Source organism: Amphimedon queenslandica, unplaced genomic scaffold (assembly GCF_000090795.2).
Source record: "Amphimedon queenslandica unplaced genomic scaffold, v1.1 AMPQUscaffold_13453, whole genome shotgun sequence".
Taxonomy (NCBI): domain Eukaryota; kingdom Metazoa; phylum Porifera; class Demospongiae; order Haplosclerida; family Niphatidae; genus Amphimedon; species Amphimedon queenslandica.
Window position 1 is genome coordinate 87,620 of NW_003546311.1, and position 14,521 is coordinate 102,140.

Here is a 14,521-nt window from a genome sequence, read left to right on the forward strand (position 1 = left end):
GCATCATCATCATGCATGCGTAGAATCAACTTTGTACTATACTAGACTTTACAATGATGTAGGCCGGGCTAGTTATTGATTAAGATTCCCCCTCTAGCAGCTACATACAGTGGAGTGTGTGCTGTGCTCTACTGTTGCCTGTTTCTGCAACATAGTAACAACTGAGCAGCCTCGTTTTACTTTTTTCTTAATACGGAGAGGTCCTTCAAACTACTGGAGCTTCGCGTCTTCTTTGTTAGCTAGACAGCCCCTAGTTGCGCCCAGAAAGGGAGGGTGCCCTGATTCACTCTCTTCCCAATCCCTCTTCTTCTCTCTCTCTCTCGTACACACAAGCCTGTGTGGGAGGAAAAGTGGCGTGCTCTGTTTTGTCTGGACAAGAGCTACAGCTACTTAGTCTCTCAAACTGCCTGTTCCTTTCACTCTCTTATACTAGAGCATTATTAACAAGGTGAGAGAATTTCTGAGGTTGAGTGTGTGTTTGTATTATTATTATTATTATTATTGAAAGAGAGAAAATGAAAGAGATATGAAGTAAAAATGACAATGAAGAGAAGAGCACGAGAGGAGAAAATATTTTCTGTGGTTGTTAACTTAGTGGAATTTTAAGTGTCATTTACTAATGGGTACTTGGCACATACCAACTCTCTACAACATGTACAGGTAGAGAGGGACTACCTGCCCTTAATTTAAGTGTGCTTGAATCCTGTATAGCAGCAATCCAAGAGAATATAAAGATCACTATAGATTCAGTCCTAGGATTTATTTATAGAATGATCTCACCTAATCATGTATGTATAATGAATTGTATTTTAAGTGTAGCAATAAGTGGCCTGTGTGTAAATATTTCAGTTATATAAACCAATAGTCTGACAAGTAACTGCTGATGCATGTACTGTATAGCTCATGCATGTCACTCACAGTTGGCCTCCCTTTATGGGCAGGTTTAAGCTGATCACTCAATCTGTCAATGGTCAAAGGGGGCTTTAAAATGTCAAAGTTTTTTCAGGTGTTAGTTAAAAATATCATTAGATTTTTTTAGAAAATTTCCATCCCGTCAGAACATATGTGAATTCCTTTTGGTTCCATCTGTGCTATATCTTTCTGTACATGTATATCCCCCCAACTCTCTCTCTCTCTCTCTCTCTTCCTCTCTCTTCCTCTCCCTCTCCCACCCTCTCTCTCTCTCTCTCTTGTACGATATACATTGATAATGTTTCTTCCTAGTGATGGCTGCTGCAGGGAGAGCTGGTGGTCGCTCCACTAGTCTAACAGTCGCTGTTGTTGGTGTGACTAGTTCCTCGTTTCTCGGTGAGACTGATCAAGGGGAAGGAGCTGGAAAGTCATGTCTTTGCAATCGTTTCATTTGGCCTCACTCCGGTTAGCTATACAAACTTCCTTATCTCTCTCTCTCTTTCCCTTTCTCTCTTTCTCTCATTTACTATTTCTTCTTATCTCTCATTATTTTTGGATGGTTTCTCTTGATAAGTTGTTGTTCAACTAACAGTCTCTCACACACGCTCTAAATAAAAGCTGATTATGTTCATCTAGACTCTACACATTCACATTAACATCTACAAACATGGCATAGTAACTGTATACAATCTTTCTTCCCCTCCATTTCTCCCTCCTTTATTACAGATCAGTATTACGATAATCATCCCTACATTGTCAATCACAGTGAGTATGGCAACAGCATCATTAATAGTACCCATTTCCTTTACTGGGGGGAGAAGCTGACCACCCTTGAGGATGCATCAGAAGTTAGCTTTAAAGTCATAGAGCATACAGGTAAGCCTTCCCTATTGTATTTATGCTGTTATTGCAGTGTTTTATTATTATTATTATCGTAGTGTTGTTTTTGGCAGTGTATATTTTCAAATGATTTTTGTATTCATAACTCTGCTCTCTCTAATACATTTATTTGTACTTATCTATTTGGCATGATGAGACTACCTGTGTGTGCATGGATAAATATAAATACAATCAGGAGCCCCTGATACAATATGTATGCCATGTGTATGTGTACTGAGGAAATCATGAGCTTATTTAATCTTAAAGATTGTGTGGGAGTGTTACTAGTCACTACTATTGCATGATCTTATCTCGCTCTGTTTTTTCCTTATTTTCACTACGTGTATACTTTTGTATATCCCTTTCTTTCCTTTTTTAAGAATTCGTCGAAGACATGTCCTTAAAGCCTTTTCCTTCTCAGAAGGCCTACCACAAAAGGATAGCTGTTACTAAACTCCAGTCAAGTAAGTACAGTCTTCATCATGCATGCATTAATCCTCCCTCCCTCTCTCCCTCCCTCTCTCTTTCTCTCTGTCCCTCCCTCCCTCCCCCTCCCCCTCTCTCTCTCTGTCCCTCCCTCCCCCCTCTCTCCCTCCCCCTTCCTCCCTCCCTCCCTCCCCTTATCTCTTTTAGGTGGAAAGTTACAATATGTAGCTCCTAACCAGTTAACATTACCCGAAGAGTACACCAGTGTCTCAAGGTTTCCTGATAGAAATGTACAAGTTGATGCTTTCATACTTTGCATTGACTCATCTGCTCCCTTTGATCCAAAGGACATACGCTATAAAATAGCCGAGAAACTCATCACTAGCATACATGTAATGCCAATGAACGATATTATACAAACATTCTTTATTCCCCTTCCTCTCTAGTCTACAAAGAAGCCACTTGTAGTTGCTCTTACAAAATGCGATGCCTCCACTCAGGCCGACATCCACTCCATAACAGAGTCTCTCTCGAAGCTAAAGAAGGTTCCTCAAGTCGTCGAGGTCTCTTCCCACGAAGGCGTAAACGTTGACCTTTGCTTCCACTCTCTTGTTCACCTCATAGACTCTCGTAAGCCAAAGACACGTCTCCTCTCATTTGAAGAGTCCTACTCCCAAGTGAAGCAAAGGACCAAACAAAGCGAGACTGATTTCAAGGAAATGCTCTTGTCAAAGCTAACCGACTTTACTACCCCTCACCGCCAAGCTTACGAGATTGCTAAGGCTGAACCAGAGTATCATCCTGTGGCCCGTTTCAAAGGCGAGTCACGCTGTAAGAGGCTCATTGATTTAAGACTAACGGAACTACTGGAGAAACAGATAGACAAGCAGTCAGAGATATTCCTAGAGATGCTTCCACAAGCTTTTAGTGTGTTGCTTCCTTCTGTGTCTCTCACTGACACGTATGAGATGTGTGTGGAGCTAATCAAGCAGCACTCTGAGTACCTGGAGTATTTTATAGAGGTCAAGGGAGATTGGAGAGAAGACAATGAATTCTTGTTCTCCTTTCCAACTAAAATACCCACCAGCATTATAGAGAAAGAAGGTATGTATGTATGTACTAGTAGCTACATGTATGTGAATGTACATCTACTAATATCATTTTGTTTGTTTGTATTATTTTGTGTATATTTTTTCTGTGCCAACAAAATGTATACATGTATGCACACACACACTCATAGTTATTATTGAATTATGTTGTAATTAGGTAAAGAGTGTCTGGAAGGATACATCAGTAGACTCCAGTTGGAGGAGAAGAAGACTCTGGCACAGATAAAGATTAAAGAAGCACTTGAATCATGCGAAGACCTTCAGCCAGGTGCAGCATACACTTAGATACTGTTGTATCATAATTTCTTTTCTTCTTTTCCTCTTTAATGCATTAAGGTTTAAAGGCAATGGTTGCAATGGATAAGCTAGGTCTGAGAGAGTCAGCCGAGCTCCTTTCTGCCGACCTATTACAAAACATATACCACGAGAGAATGACAGTTGTAGAGCAACAGTGTTCTGTAGATATACATGAGCTCCTACTGGAGAGACTCGACCTCTTTCATGACTATACACCAGGAGCTAAGGAACTGATTGATAAACTACAAGTAAGAGAGAGAGAGAGAGAGGGAGAGGGAGAGAGAGAGAGAGAGTGACGGGAAGAGACATCGTGTATTGAATGGTACACAACTACTCACTAAACTGATAACGTGTGACTATCAAAACCATTCTGTTTATGATCTCCATTCTGTTTATGATCTTCATTCTGTTTATGATCTCACTCTTTATCTTTCCTTTTCTCTTTCTCTTGTGAAGGATGAGCCTAGAATGAAGAAGATGGAGAGTGCCCCTGTTAAAAGAGATGGTATCATTATAAAGCACATCAGTAATCTTGAAGTACTGCGTCACGGTCCCTACTACACTCCTGACATTGTGTCTAGTTTAGCTAGTGCCTCATCAAGGTTTGCATGTGTCCCTGTCTGTGTTTGTGTATTTTTCATTTCTCTTTGTTTCTGTTATTGTGCATGAATAGCATTGTGTCGTTTATGTGTTTATCAATGTCTATTTATGGTGCTTTTGTTCCATTCTCTGTTGATTATTGTTTTTGAGTATCATCCATTTGAGAATGTTTTCATTGTCTTATCCCTACCCACCACACACTTTCTTTCACTCTCTCTCTCACACCCACTCTCTCTCTCTCTCTCTCAGTATTGATTCTTATAAGTCTAATCGTGACAATAACTGGTGGTTAGATGAAAGAGAAGATGGCGAACCATTCGGCTTGGCAATCATTGCAATGGCATCAGATGAAGCAATCACTCTAAGAAGTGACATAATGGTACATAATATATACATACATTGACAGTCGTACAATATGTATATTCACTTCATTAATAATATTATGCCTAGTACATGTACATGTATGTGTATGCAATGTACATAATTATACACACACATATATACATGTACACACAATCACATTTGCACTATGTGTATGTGTGCATTTGGTGACCTCACAGTATCTAGCTGTAAAAGTATGCATAGTGGCATTGTCATCATGTCATTCCACATATCTTAAATACTTACGGGTCAACCTTCAATTCCTAGTATACAGCAATTATTGGGTTCGGCACATTTTTTATCTTACTAGAATTCTTGCGGTGGCTCTGATTTGTATGAAGCAGAACGCAAGTCGTACAAACTGGATATGATGTGCTTTAGTGGGGCACTCAACTCATTTTCAACCGGCGAATTCATTCCTCAAGGTACGTACATTATAAGTACAAAGTTGAGTAGCATATAATGGATCTCTTTCTTTCCTCTTCCTTTTTATAATTGCTTTCCCTCTCTCTCTCTCTCTTATGTCTTCATTGTCCTTTAGGTGCTGTTTTTGTTGTAACGTCCATTGAGAGTTTGGACTGGCTCAAGACATTGTGTTCTACCCATTTAGTTTCCTCCTCGTCCTCTCTAGCCAAATATCGTAGTCTACCCTGTGTAATACTAGTAGTTGATGTTGAGTCCTTTGATGGAAATAGTAGCAGGTACACGATATACAGTATTAGCACTTTACTCCATGTACATGTACATGTACAGTGTATGTATAACTATGTACTACATGTATGGATGTACATATACTTGTACATGTATGTGTATATCTTGTAGTATTTAATGGTGGTTTCTGGTCTAAGCTGCTAATTGTATTTTCCCATTTATGGGCTTTTAATTGGAAGTGATGATGATAAGTTTAGTGGTTGATATTTGTAGGCTTGCAGTTAATCCCTAGACTAGACCACTTCACAATCATCCTCTCTCTCCCTTTCTCTCCCTCTCTCTCTTTCCCCTCTCTCTCCTCCCCTCTTCCTCTGCAGTGACCTCTACAATCAAGCTAAGAGTCTAGCCAACTCACTTCAGTGTGTTATAGTTGTTACAAGACCCTCTTCACTCCCAGGGAGACTGATAACTCAAGAGCCGACAGACCATCTCCTTTCCTCTCTCTTTGACTCTGTCTCGCTCACCACTCGATTCATCAAGGAAGGGCCTAAGCTTGAGGAAGATGGACTCAAGTCAGTTGTAGTGCACGAATCATTATTGATTCATTATTGATTCACTATTGATTCATTATTGATTCATTATTGATTCGTTATTGATTCATTATTGATTCGTTATTGCAGTTTGTGTGTAGTGTATGTAGTCTGCTACTTATTGTGAAACTGGTTCATGTTATGAGTGTCTGAGTGCACCTTTTATATGTTTGGCTTCAGCATTGCTTGTTGCTAAACATTGCAGTTTATTTTGAACTTTCCTTCCTTTTCCTCTCCCTCTTTTTCCCCCTCTCCCCCCTCACCTTCTCTCTCTCTCTCACACACACACTCTCTCTCTTACTCTCTCTCTCTCTCTCTCTTACTCTCTCTATCTCTCTCTTACTCTCTCTCTCTCTCTCTCCAGTTTTTGTCTGTTCTCCCTCCCAGGTGATCCTATTGATATCCCTGGTCTCACTGATAGTCTCTATACTCAGCAGCAGCTCTCACATTATGATAGCTCAAAGAAGTTGCTGTACATGAAGATTGCACTAGAGAAGCAACACAGGATAGCCACCATGTCACTAAGCTCCACCATCAGTAAGGATTTTAAAATGGAGTGTATATACATGTACATGTACACGTACTGTAGCTTTTATAATTTTTACTTAATGCTACTCCATTTTTCTTTGTAGATTCAAAAGACTTTCGTTCCCATCCTCTTCTTGGTTTTATTATTCTTTATTCAGCTCAGAGGAAAGCCTCATTAGCTGCAGTGAAGTAAGACTCTTTAGAATATATTAAATCCTGCTCATTTTATTTTATTTTTTTATTTAGGTGGCTTCTCCCTAGGCTATCTGATATTCCTATTTTACTCATTGCCATGACAACAGACGAGCAAGCCCCATTAGTCGAGGAAGGTGAAAAGTTGTCAAAAGACTCGAAGAAAATGAAATTTGTTGTCTGTCAGAATATACTGGAGAGTGAGTTTCAAATTTAGTTTAGTTACTAATGCGATAGACGATCTCTCTCGTTAGTCTTTTACTTATAATTATTTAGTCTGACAAAAAAAAGTTTTATTTTCTTAATTTTTGACACCAGTGCATGTACATGTACTTAGGAGTTTGAACTGGTTTAATTTTTAAAATTGCTTTCAAAATTCAGCCAAGGACCCTGTACTTATAGTACAAGGTATTTGTCAAAAATTAAAACAAGAGAAGTCTCATTTTTTATATCAAATTATTGTTTACACCTACATGTACATGTAGCTTGCCCTTATCCAGTACATGTATAACTGCTTTCTCTCTCTCTTTTTCTCAGTTGGTTATATCTCAGAGTTTGTCTCAAACTGTTTCTTCAGTCGATTTACAACATGGAAGAGCCAATCACTTCCTGATGAGGTGGTTCAAAGGTACAGCAAACAATAAAAAAAATTATTACACATTATTATTATTATTATTATTATTAATTATTTGTTTTTTATTTTTAGGTTGTGCAAGCGTAAAGGCCGCCAGCTACCACAGGCTCAGCCAATCAACAGGTCATCCCACAGCTCCTCAACACTACCACACAACTTATCCAGACACTCCATTGGTAAGGGAGAGGAGAGAGAGAGAGAGAGAGAGAGAGAGAGAGTGAGAGAGAGAGAGAGAGAGAGAGTAATTGAGTGGTGACACAGTAATTGAATAAAAATGGAGGATGTTTACTACATGCTATAGGATTGCAATACGATGAGTCATTGTTGGTTGGGCTGCTTCTTTGGGAGTTTACTCTAATCTTACTATAATTTCGAGGAATGTTTGTCGACCACATGGAGAACAATGCTTTGAATTATTGTGGCCCGCCTTGTCCTATGTGGTCTTGTATTATCATTAACTCTCTCTCTCTCTCTCTTTTGTTTATGACACACAATTAGCCTTAGCTACAAACATTCACATGATAATAGTACACACACGGCTCAACTGGCAAGTACACAGAGACATTCCTTAGCAGTAATAATAAATAATAATGACTATACACCCAAAGTATAATAATGACTATACACCCAAAGTACCGGTATAATAATGACTATACACCCAAAGTATGATGGGCATGGATCAAAGACACAATACATTGGTGGATGTGTACATTAAGATTGTTTGTTATTTGTTAAAGTGGAAATATTCAACACAGCTTGCCTCACCTACTATTAAACTGAGTGCTCCCAATAGTCTAGTACCATTAGCTTACCCGTCACTCCTGTCTCTCTATAAGTGATCCTCTGTGTGTAGTCTATAGGCTCAGTTGTAGAGTGAGTCTTATCTGAGAGAGAGAGAGAGCCAGTAGTTATGCTGGCTGGTAAGCATCACAGGAGAGGACTCAAAGGCTCTTCTAATGTAGTCCTCTTGAGACAGCACTCTGATGGCCCAACTCTTGCTCCAAAATGGAAGAGATTTGCTATGATTCTTGATTGTAGTATGTGTGAGTTTTTGTAGCATTTTGGAATGAGTAATTGTTGCAAGCATGCAAGGAGTGATTTCATGTGTGTGTGTGTGTGTTGACAATATTATTGTGTACTATAGATCTTTTTTGTTATAAGATTAAAGCTTGCAGTATGACTGTACTCTACATATATCATTCATTTTAATGTCTATGGATATTTTAGTTTGTTTTCTTGCTTCTATTATTATTATTCTTCAATCTGTTTGTTACTAAAACTTTGTTATCATAAAAGACCAAGAGAGAAACAGGGCCTAGTACTGCAACACTAAATTACAATAATAATAATTATTAGTATTTATACTATTATTATTATCATTATTTCTAGCTGTCACTGGAGATGAGATAAGAACATTTGATCGTCAGTCCTTTAAATCCCCAGCAAGAGCTCCTTTAAATAATGTAAGCCACACCCATTTCAACAATTATTATGAATGAATAAATAAACGAAATTCAATTTTAGCATTTATCTCGGAATTTTTCCATGGAAGAAGAAGAAGACCCAATGTATACCTCACCTGCCGACATTAAGATGCCCTTCAGCCCTTCTCATGCAGCAGGACTGCCCTCTTCTACCTCCAGATCTCATCATCTTTCGACAGTTTTCACCACTCCAGAGAGAAAGATCTCTAATCCAGAGGCTCCGTTATCACGTACTGCTCCTATGGCCCAGTTCAATAGCTTACCTAGGAACCCACACCATCAGTTACCAGATTATGTCGTTGTCCCTGACAGTGAGGCTCTCAATAAGTTGGACACTCTCAAGAGACAGTTTAAAGGTACGAGTGGAAGAGAGTCACCGCTTGGAGGGAAAGGGTTAAAGGAAGGGAGCAGTGACTCGCTCGTCGATGAGTGTCTCTACGCTGATCCTCGTGAGACTAGCCCCGCCCATAGCCCCGCCCCCTCACCAGCTAAGAAACACTCTCAATCGTCTCTTGCTTCTTCCTTCACTCAAGCTCCCCCTCCTCCGATACCCCCCAGGGAGAAACTCTACGATCACTTGACCCCACGAAGCAAGAGAAGGCTTCAAGAGAAAGGTATCGATATATCCGAAGCTCATTTATTAGCAGGGCCTGAGTCTCTTTATTCGTTTGCTGAGGGTCCACCAATCGAAGGAAGAACATCTCCTGTTCTTGACGTGGGCACTCCTCAACTGGGTATGTACGACATGGTAGGAGAGAGTGGGGCTTCTTTGTACTCACTCGCAGGTGAAGCTGAAGTTAGTGACATTAATTCCTATCCTCGTGGCGGAGCCAGCCTAACCCCTCCTACTCAAGCTGTCTACTCTTATACCACAGTGAGTGGGCGGGAGGAGACTCCAGAGGTTTTATACGCTGAGCCTACCATACCTCGTAACTGGAGTCCCAGCCCGTCTCCGGAAAGACTCCCCCCTCCTGCTCGCCCCCCAAAACCACTCAAATCGGCCAAAGTTTTAAATACTAAAATGGGTTCAAAGCCAAGCAGAGCTGGCACCGTGAAGGAGAGGTCTCCTCCGATGCAGCAGCCGTCACCTGCTGGACCTCGTAGAGGAACCTCCCCTAATCTAATACGTCATGTGGTACCTGATGAGGAGAATCCCTCTCTCATTTATGCTATTCCCACCAAACAAACAAAAACATCACCCAAGATCTCACGCAGTTTTCACGAGGCCACACCTCCAAGTGGAGATGACTCCAATATTTACGCCATCCCTCATAAACTCACAAAAACCTCGCCTAAAGTTTCTCACACTTTTCACGAGGCCACGCCTCCCAGCGGAGATTACGAAGAGGAGGATGAAGATGACGATGATGCTCCTCCTCCTTTACCAGAGAGGAACTACAACTGGTCCGACATTGAAGTAAGTTTTAAAACCATGAAGGTTATAATAATCTTTCTCTTTGTGTTAGGATGATGATGAAGACATACTTGGTTCAGATGACGAGCTCAGTAGTCAATCATCTGATGCTATGATCTCCACAGGCTCCACCCCCTCGCCTGTTGGAATGTATGCAACTGTTTCTGAAATGAAGGGAGCTAAAGCTGCCTCTGCTACCGTAAGACGCATGCTATCCTCTTATTATAGAATAATTCTCTGTTCCTTTGTTATATTTTAAAAAATAAATACAGCTAAGTCCCCCTCCAACTGTGTATCGTTGCTCTAAAGAGATCGAAGAGATGGAGGCTATATACATGAACTTTAATCAGTTGAGACAGCTCTCTAATAAATATCCACAGGAATCCATTTATGACTCACTAGAGAAGGTACTGCTCTACTTTATGCTGACGTTATTTTTTTTCATTTATTGCTTTTATTCATTTATTCATTCATTTTATTTATTTTTTTTGATTTTGTTATTTTCTTTAGGTGACTGCATCAATCTCATCCAACCCATCAATTGTAACACACCTACCCACAACTACAATGAATGTAAGTAAAGCGTGTAAATAGTAATAGTAACACTGGAGTATTTGCAGTTTTTGTAACACTAATAATAATACTAATTGACCAGATGTCTGATATTATATTACAATTTTATAATGCTCAATCTTTTCCTCTCTCTTTCTGCTTATCCAGACAACTCCCAAGATGCCCACTTTATCAAAGAATGCCCTGAAACTTATGAAAAGTGTAAGTGTCAATGAAGATATAATCATTGTTCTGAATAATTTGATAATTGTCATTATTTGTGTAGATGGAGAAAAAGTCACAAAGAGAAGCAGAGAGACGAAGAAGAAAAGAAGCAAAACGTCGCAAGAAAGAAGAAGAGGAAGCAAGGAAGAACCAGAAAGCGCTGAAGAAAGTTAGCTACGTTTTGTATTAAATAATATTTTTGATTCGTATAAAATTTAGGGAAAGAAAGTGAAGGGCAAGGCACAGAGAAAGCGTTATTTTGAATCTCCACTGTCAAGCATTGTAGAAGAAGACGGAGTACCAAAACTAGTTAAAGAATGCGCTGCATTCATTGAGAAAGAAGGACTCACAGCTGAAGGTATATACAGGGTGTCTGGAAAGAAAGAAGACATTATGGTATTTCAGGAAAAATATGATCAAGGTATAAAAATATAATGTGTAGTTTGAAGACTTTGCATATTCACTGAGATTATGTTTCTAAATTTTACATCTCGTGTTGCATGTGCTTGTAGATCCAAGTATTCCTATTGAGAATGCCAATTTATGCGTTAACACAATCTCTGGCATCATGAAGAACTTCTTCAAGTTGCTGCCCGACCCTCTCATCCCCGAGTCTGTTCTACCTGACCTGCTGGACATACCAGGTATTGAATCACTGCTCTCTTCTGTTTTGATGTCCCTCTCTCTCTCTCTCTCTTTATTAACGTATCTCTCTTTTAGGTCGGGACCCACAAGTCCAGAAGCAGCGTATGCAGGAAGTTCTCTCTAAGCTACCGAAGGACAACATAGCCACTCTAACGGCTCTTGTTAAACACTTGCATGTCGTCCAGTTGCATCATGACGTGAACAAAATGACTGCCAGTAATCTATCGATAGTTTTCTGGCCTACGCTCATGAGGCCTCCACTAATGGACTTGGCTAATCCAGAAAAACAGCTTGGGTTTCAGCTATCAATGTCTAAATTGATCGAAAACCCCGATTTCGTCCCAGAAATAAATTGATGTTTATCTGCTTAAATGTCCCTCCTCTTCCTCTATGATTCTATGATTGATATTATATAGTGTTATTATCATTGTTATTATTCTTGTTGTTATTATTATGCGATGCACATTAATAGCTGTAGAATGTTGACAAATATTTTTAAATTTCACAAGCTATTGTTATTATTAATTTTGATTTTTAAATCACAAATTTAATTGGTATAATAAATAATAAATAATAAGATAACATTAATCAAGAGTACTCTTGCATTAATTGATGGAGCACGGCTCAGTGCATGCATGGAGTGCACACGGCACAGTGCACACAGTACAGAGGTGAGGCATAAGATTTCCGGTTGAATTAAAATTGTTTATCTCCTATTCTCCTTTTTAACCACAGAGACCAGAGCTAAAACCTCAATTTTCAGATTTCTGCTTTTATCTTTACAACGCCAAGGAGAGTACATAAAAGAACGTAAAAGGATTAGCAAAATGAGCAAGTTTGGAGGAGCTCCCAAGTGTCCAATATGTAACAAGAGCGTCTACATGTCCGAGGAGGTGGTAGCTGAGGGATATAAATGGCACAAAAATTGCTTCAAATGCTCCAGTTGTAACAAAATGTTGGACTCGTAAGTTTCTAATCATTTTTTAAGTCAAAAAGTCCTATAATTGATTATGCTGAGGTCTCTCTCCTCTCATAATTAATTACAATGATATTCTATCATTGCCACATAACTCCCCTTTCCTCTCTGCAGTAGCAACATGGCAGCTCACAGGAACGAAGGAAAAGAGGTTCCATCTCTCTTTTGCTCTCATTGTCACCGCAAGACTCATGATATTCACAAAATAGCTGCACCGACAACTGCAGGTATGATGCGATCCTTGCACATTTGTAGCAAGCCCTTATTTGGCAAATGATTCACTGCTCTGGAATTTCCTTACATTTTTGTTTACATGAAAGCTGGTATCTTGACCTTATTTGGGCATTGCTCTACTTGTAATGTGTTTGCTTTGAAAACATGATTAGACATCAAATAATATAATAATTATGCATTATTATGGCCTTTTATTCATTATAGCTTCTGTCGGTGGGCCTAATGCTTGTGGTAGATGCAACAAAACAGTGTATGCTGCAGAGAAAGTTGTTGCTGCTGGAAAGGTAGGATTCTACAGTGATTGGATATTATATTAATATTATTCTTTCTCATAGCCCTGGCACAAGAGTTGCTTCAACTGTGCAGAATGTAATAAGAAATTGGAATCTACGACAGTGACTGATAATGAAGGAGAAATCTATTGTAAAGGTAACAAGGGGTTCATAGTTATGCTTTTTGCTTCGTTCAAATTGCCAAATGTATAACATAATTATATTATGTTACCTTTAGGTTGTTATGGGGCAAAATTTGGACCAAAAGGATTTGGATATGGAGGAGGTGCAGGTGCTCTCACTCGCACTCAATAGATGAAGCACTTTTTAAACTGTTTACCTTTTTGTTCGACTTTTGTCATTATTATTGCTAGAGATTTTGTCATTCTTCCATTTTAAAAATATTACATTCTACATAGTATAAGTAAAGAACCGTCAATTATGATAATAAAATTGGAGATTTATAACAGCCCAAGTAGTCTATAAAAAATATTGCTTGTATCTTGTAAAAAAAACTTGTTTGTACTTGTAGATGTTAAGTTGTTAACAGAGGTGTTAACAGCTAACAAGACTTGTTATTTATTGGGATGGGTCATGGGCGTTCCGCTGGTCGAAATTAACATTAATAAAACCGTACAAAATGGCAGAAGGAGGTAAGTCGACAAAGAATCTAATTTTATCATTTCATTATTCTATTCTAACACACAGACGGTGCATTCTATGGCGCCTTTGCCTCTAAACTAGGCTCTGGAATGGCTAAAGTTGGTAAAAAGGCAGCACAGTCCGAAGCAGGTCGTTCAGCGACTAGGGCCGCCGTGAAAGGAGCGACCGATGCGGCCGTGAGTGATTTATCAGACCGTTACTTGGGTCCTAAACCCGGTGAGCCAGCCCCTGGTCCTTTGCCCAAACAAACTCACTCAAAACAAAAACCAACTCAGAAACAAGCGCCACCCAAACCCTCCGCTGCCCCCACACCTCGCGCTACATATCGTCAACAAGACAGCGATGAAGAGTTCGAAGATCACATGAGAAAGATGAAACATCATGAAGCCCCGCCCAAACCATCCGTCTTCAAGCGTTTCAAACCTAGCATCAATTTATCCAAATCTTCTGAAGATCATCGTCAAAGGTCTCCTCGTTCAGTACCTAAACCAAGAAACAAGGTATACAAGTACGTCTTGTCTAAGGAACCGGATTGGGAGCAGTCCATCCGAGCTGTAGCTCTTCATAACTTCAAGAGTGATCTTAAGTGTGATCTCGAGTTCTGCAAAGGACAGTGGATCGATGTGATCACTCGTACGGAAAGTGATTTTGATTGGTGGGAGGGACGTATTGGAGATCGTGTTGGTATCTTCCCAGCAAATTATGTCAGAGTGTCTTAGAAACTATATATATTATTATAACTAATAATACTTCACTTCGTCCTTATTTGGAATTTTTATTATGTCAGTAATCATGTCTCTATAATCATTATTCATTTTGTTATAATTGCATTTTTTTGTGTAATAAGACAGAACTAT

The 14,521-nt window shown here is 39.4% G+C and overlaps 3 protein-coding genes across 3 annotated transcripts; all 3 read left to right on the forward strand.

Annotated features, from left to right (window-relative positions):
• The first annotated feature begins 70 nt into the window (after window positions 1-70).
• LOC100634560 (rho GTPase-activating protein 35-like) lies at window positions 71-11,994 on the forward strand. The gene is made up of 28 exons (XM_019995127.1): window positions 71-448; window positions 1,225-1,377; window positions 1,639-1,788; window positions 2,172-2,255; window positions 2,425-2,609; window positions 2,664-3,321; window positions 3,484-3,594; window positions 3,663-3,871; window positions 4,080-4,225; window positions 4,473-4,602; window positions 4,915-5,029; window positions 5,146-5,305; window positions 5,633-5,827; window positions 6,210-6,382; window positions 6,478-6,562; window positions 6,620-6,765; window positions 7,103-7,193; window positions 7,272-7,375; window positions 8,589-8,662; window positions 8,724-10,100; window positions 10,150-10,296; window positions 10,370-10,504; window positions 10,608-10,670; window positions 10,818-10,871; window positions 10,936-11,043; window positions 11,094-11,295; window positions 11,387-11,518; window positions 11,595-11,994. The coding sequence occupies exons 2-28, from the start codon at window positions 1,227-1,229 to the stop codon at window positions 11,873-11,875; spliced, it is 5,466 nt and encodes a 1,821-aa protein (XP_019850686.1). The 5' UTR covers window positions 71-448; window positions 1,225-1,226; the 3' UTR covers window positions 11,876-11,994.
• A 199-nt stretch (window positions 11,995-12,193) lies between these two features.
• LOC100634683 (cysteine and glycine-rich protein 1-like) lies at window positions 12,194-13,433 on the forward strand. The gene is made up of 5 exons (XM_003385643.3): window positions 12,194-12,483; window positions 12,610-12,722; window positions 12,934-13,013; window positions 13,065-13,158; window positions 13,240-13,433. Exons 1-5 carry the CDS (start codon window positions 12,347-12,349, stop codon window positions 13,314-13,316), a joined length of 501 nt encoding a protein of 166 aa, XP_003385691.1. The 5' UTR covers window positions 12,194-12,346; the 3' UTR covers window positions 13,317-13,433.
• Window positions 13,434-13,599: 166 nt separating this feature from the next.
• LOC100638808 (SH3 domain-containing protein PJ696.02-like) lies at window positions 13,600-14,484 on the forward strand. Its single transcript, XM_003385677.3, has 2 exons — window positions 13,600-13,654; window positions 13,710-14,484. Exons 1-2 carry the CDS (start codon window positions 13,642-13,644, stop codon window positions 14,381-14,383), a joined length of 687 nt encoding a protein of 228 aa, XP_003385725.1. The 5' UTR covers window positions 13,600-13,641; the 3' UTR covers window positions 14,384-14,484.
• Window positions 14,485-14,521: the final 37 nt, after the last annotated feature.

Coding starts and splice junctions, on each gene's coding strand:
- LOC100634560 (XM_019995127.1), top strand. CDS start 1,227: ATGGCTGCTGCAGGGAGAGCTGGTGGTCGCTCCACTAGTCTAACAGTC. Junction 4,603..4,914: donor CTCTAAGAAGTGACATAATG/GTACATAATATA, acceptor TTATCTTACTAG/AATTCTTGCGGTGGCTCTGA. Junction 5,306..5,632: donor TTTGATGGAAATAGTAGCAG/GTACACGATATA, acceptor CTTCCTCTGCAG/TGACCTCTACAATCAAGCTA.
- LOC100634683 (XM_003385643.3), top strand. CDS start 12,347: ATGAGCAAGTTTGGAGGAGCTCCCAAGTGTCCAATATGTAACAAGAGC. Junction 13,014..13,064: donor AAGTTGTTGCTGCTGGAAAG/GTAGGATTCTAC, acceptor TCTTTCTCATAG/CCCTGGCACAAGAGTTGCTT. Junction 13,159..13,239: donor AGGAGAAATCTATTGTAAAG/GTAACAAGGGGT, acceptor TGTTACCTTTAG/GTTGTTATGGGGCAAAATTT.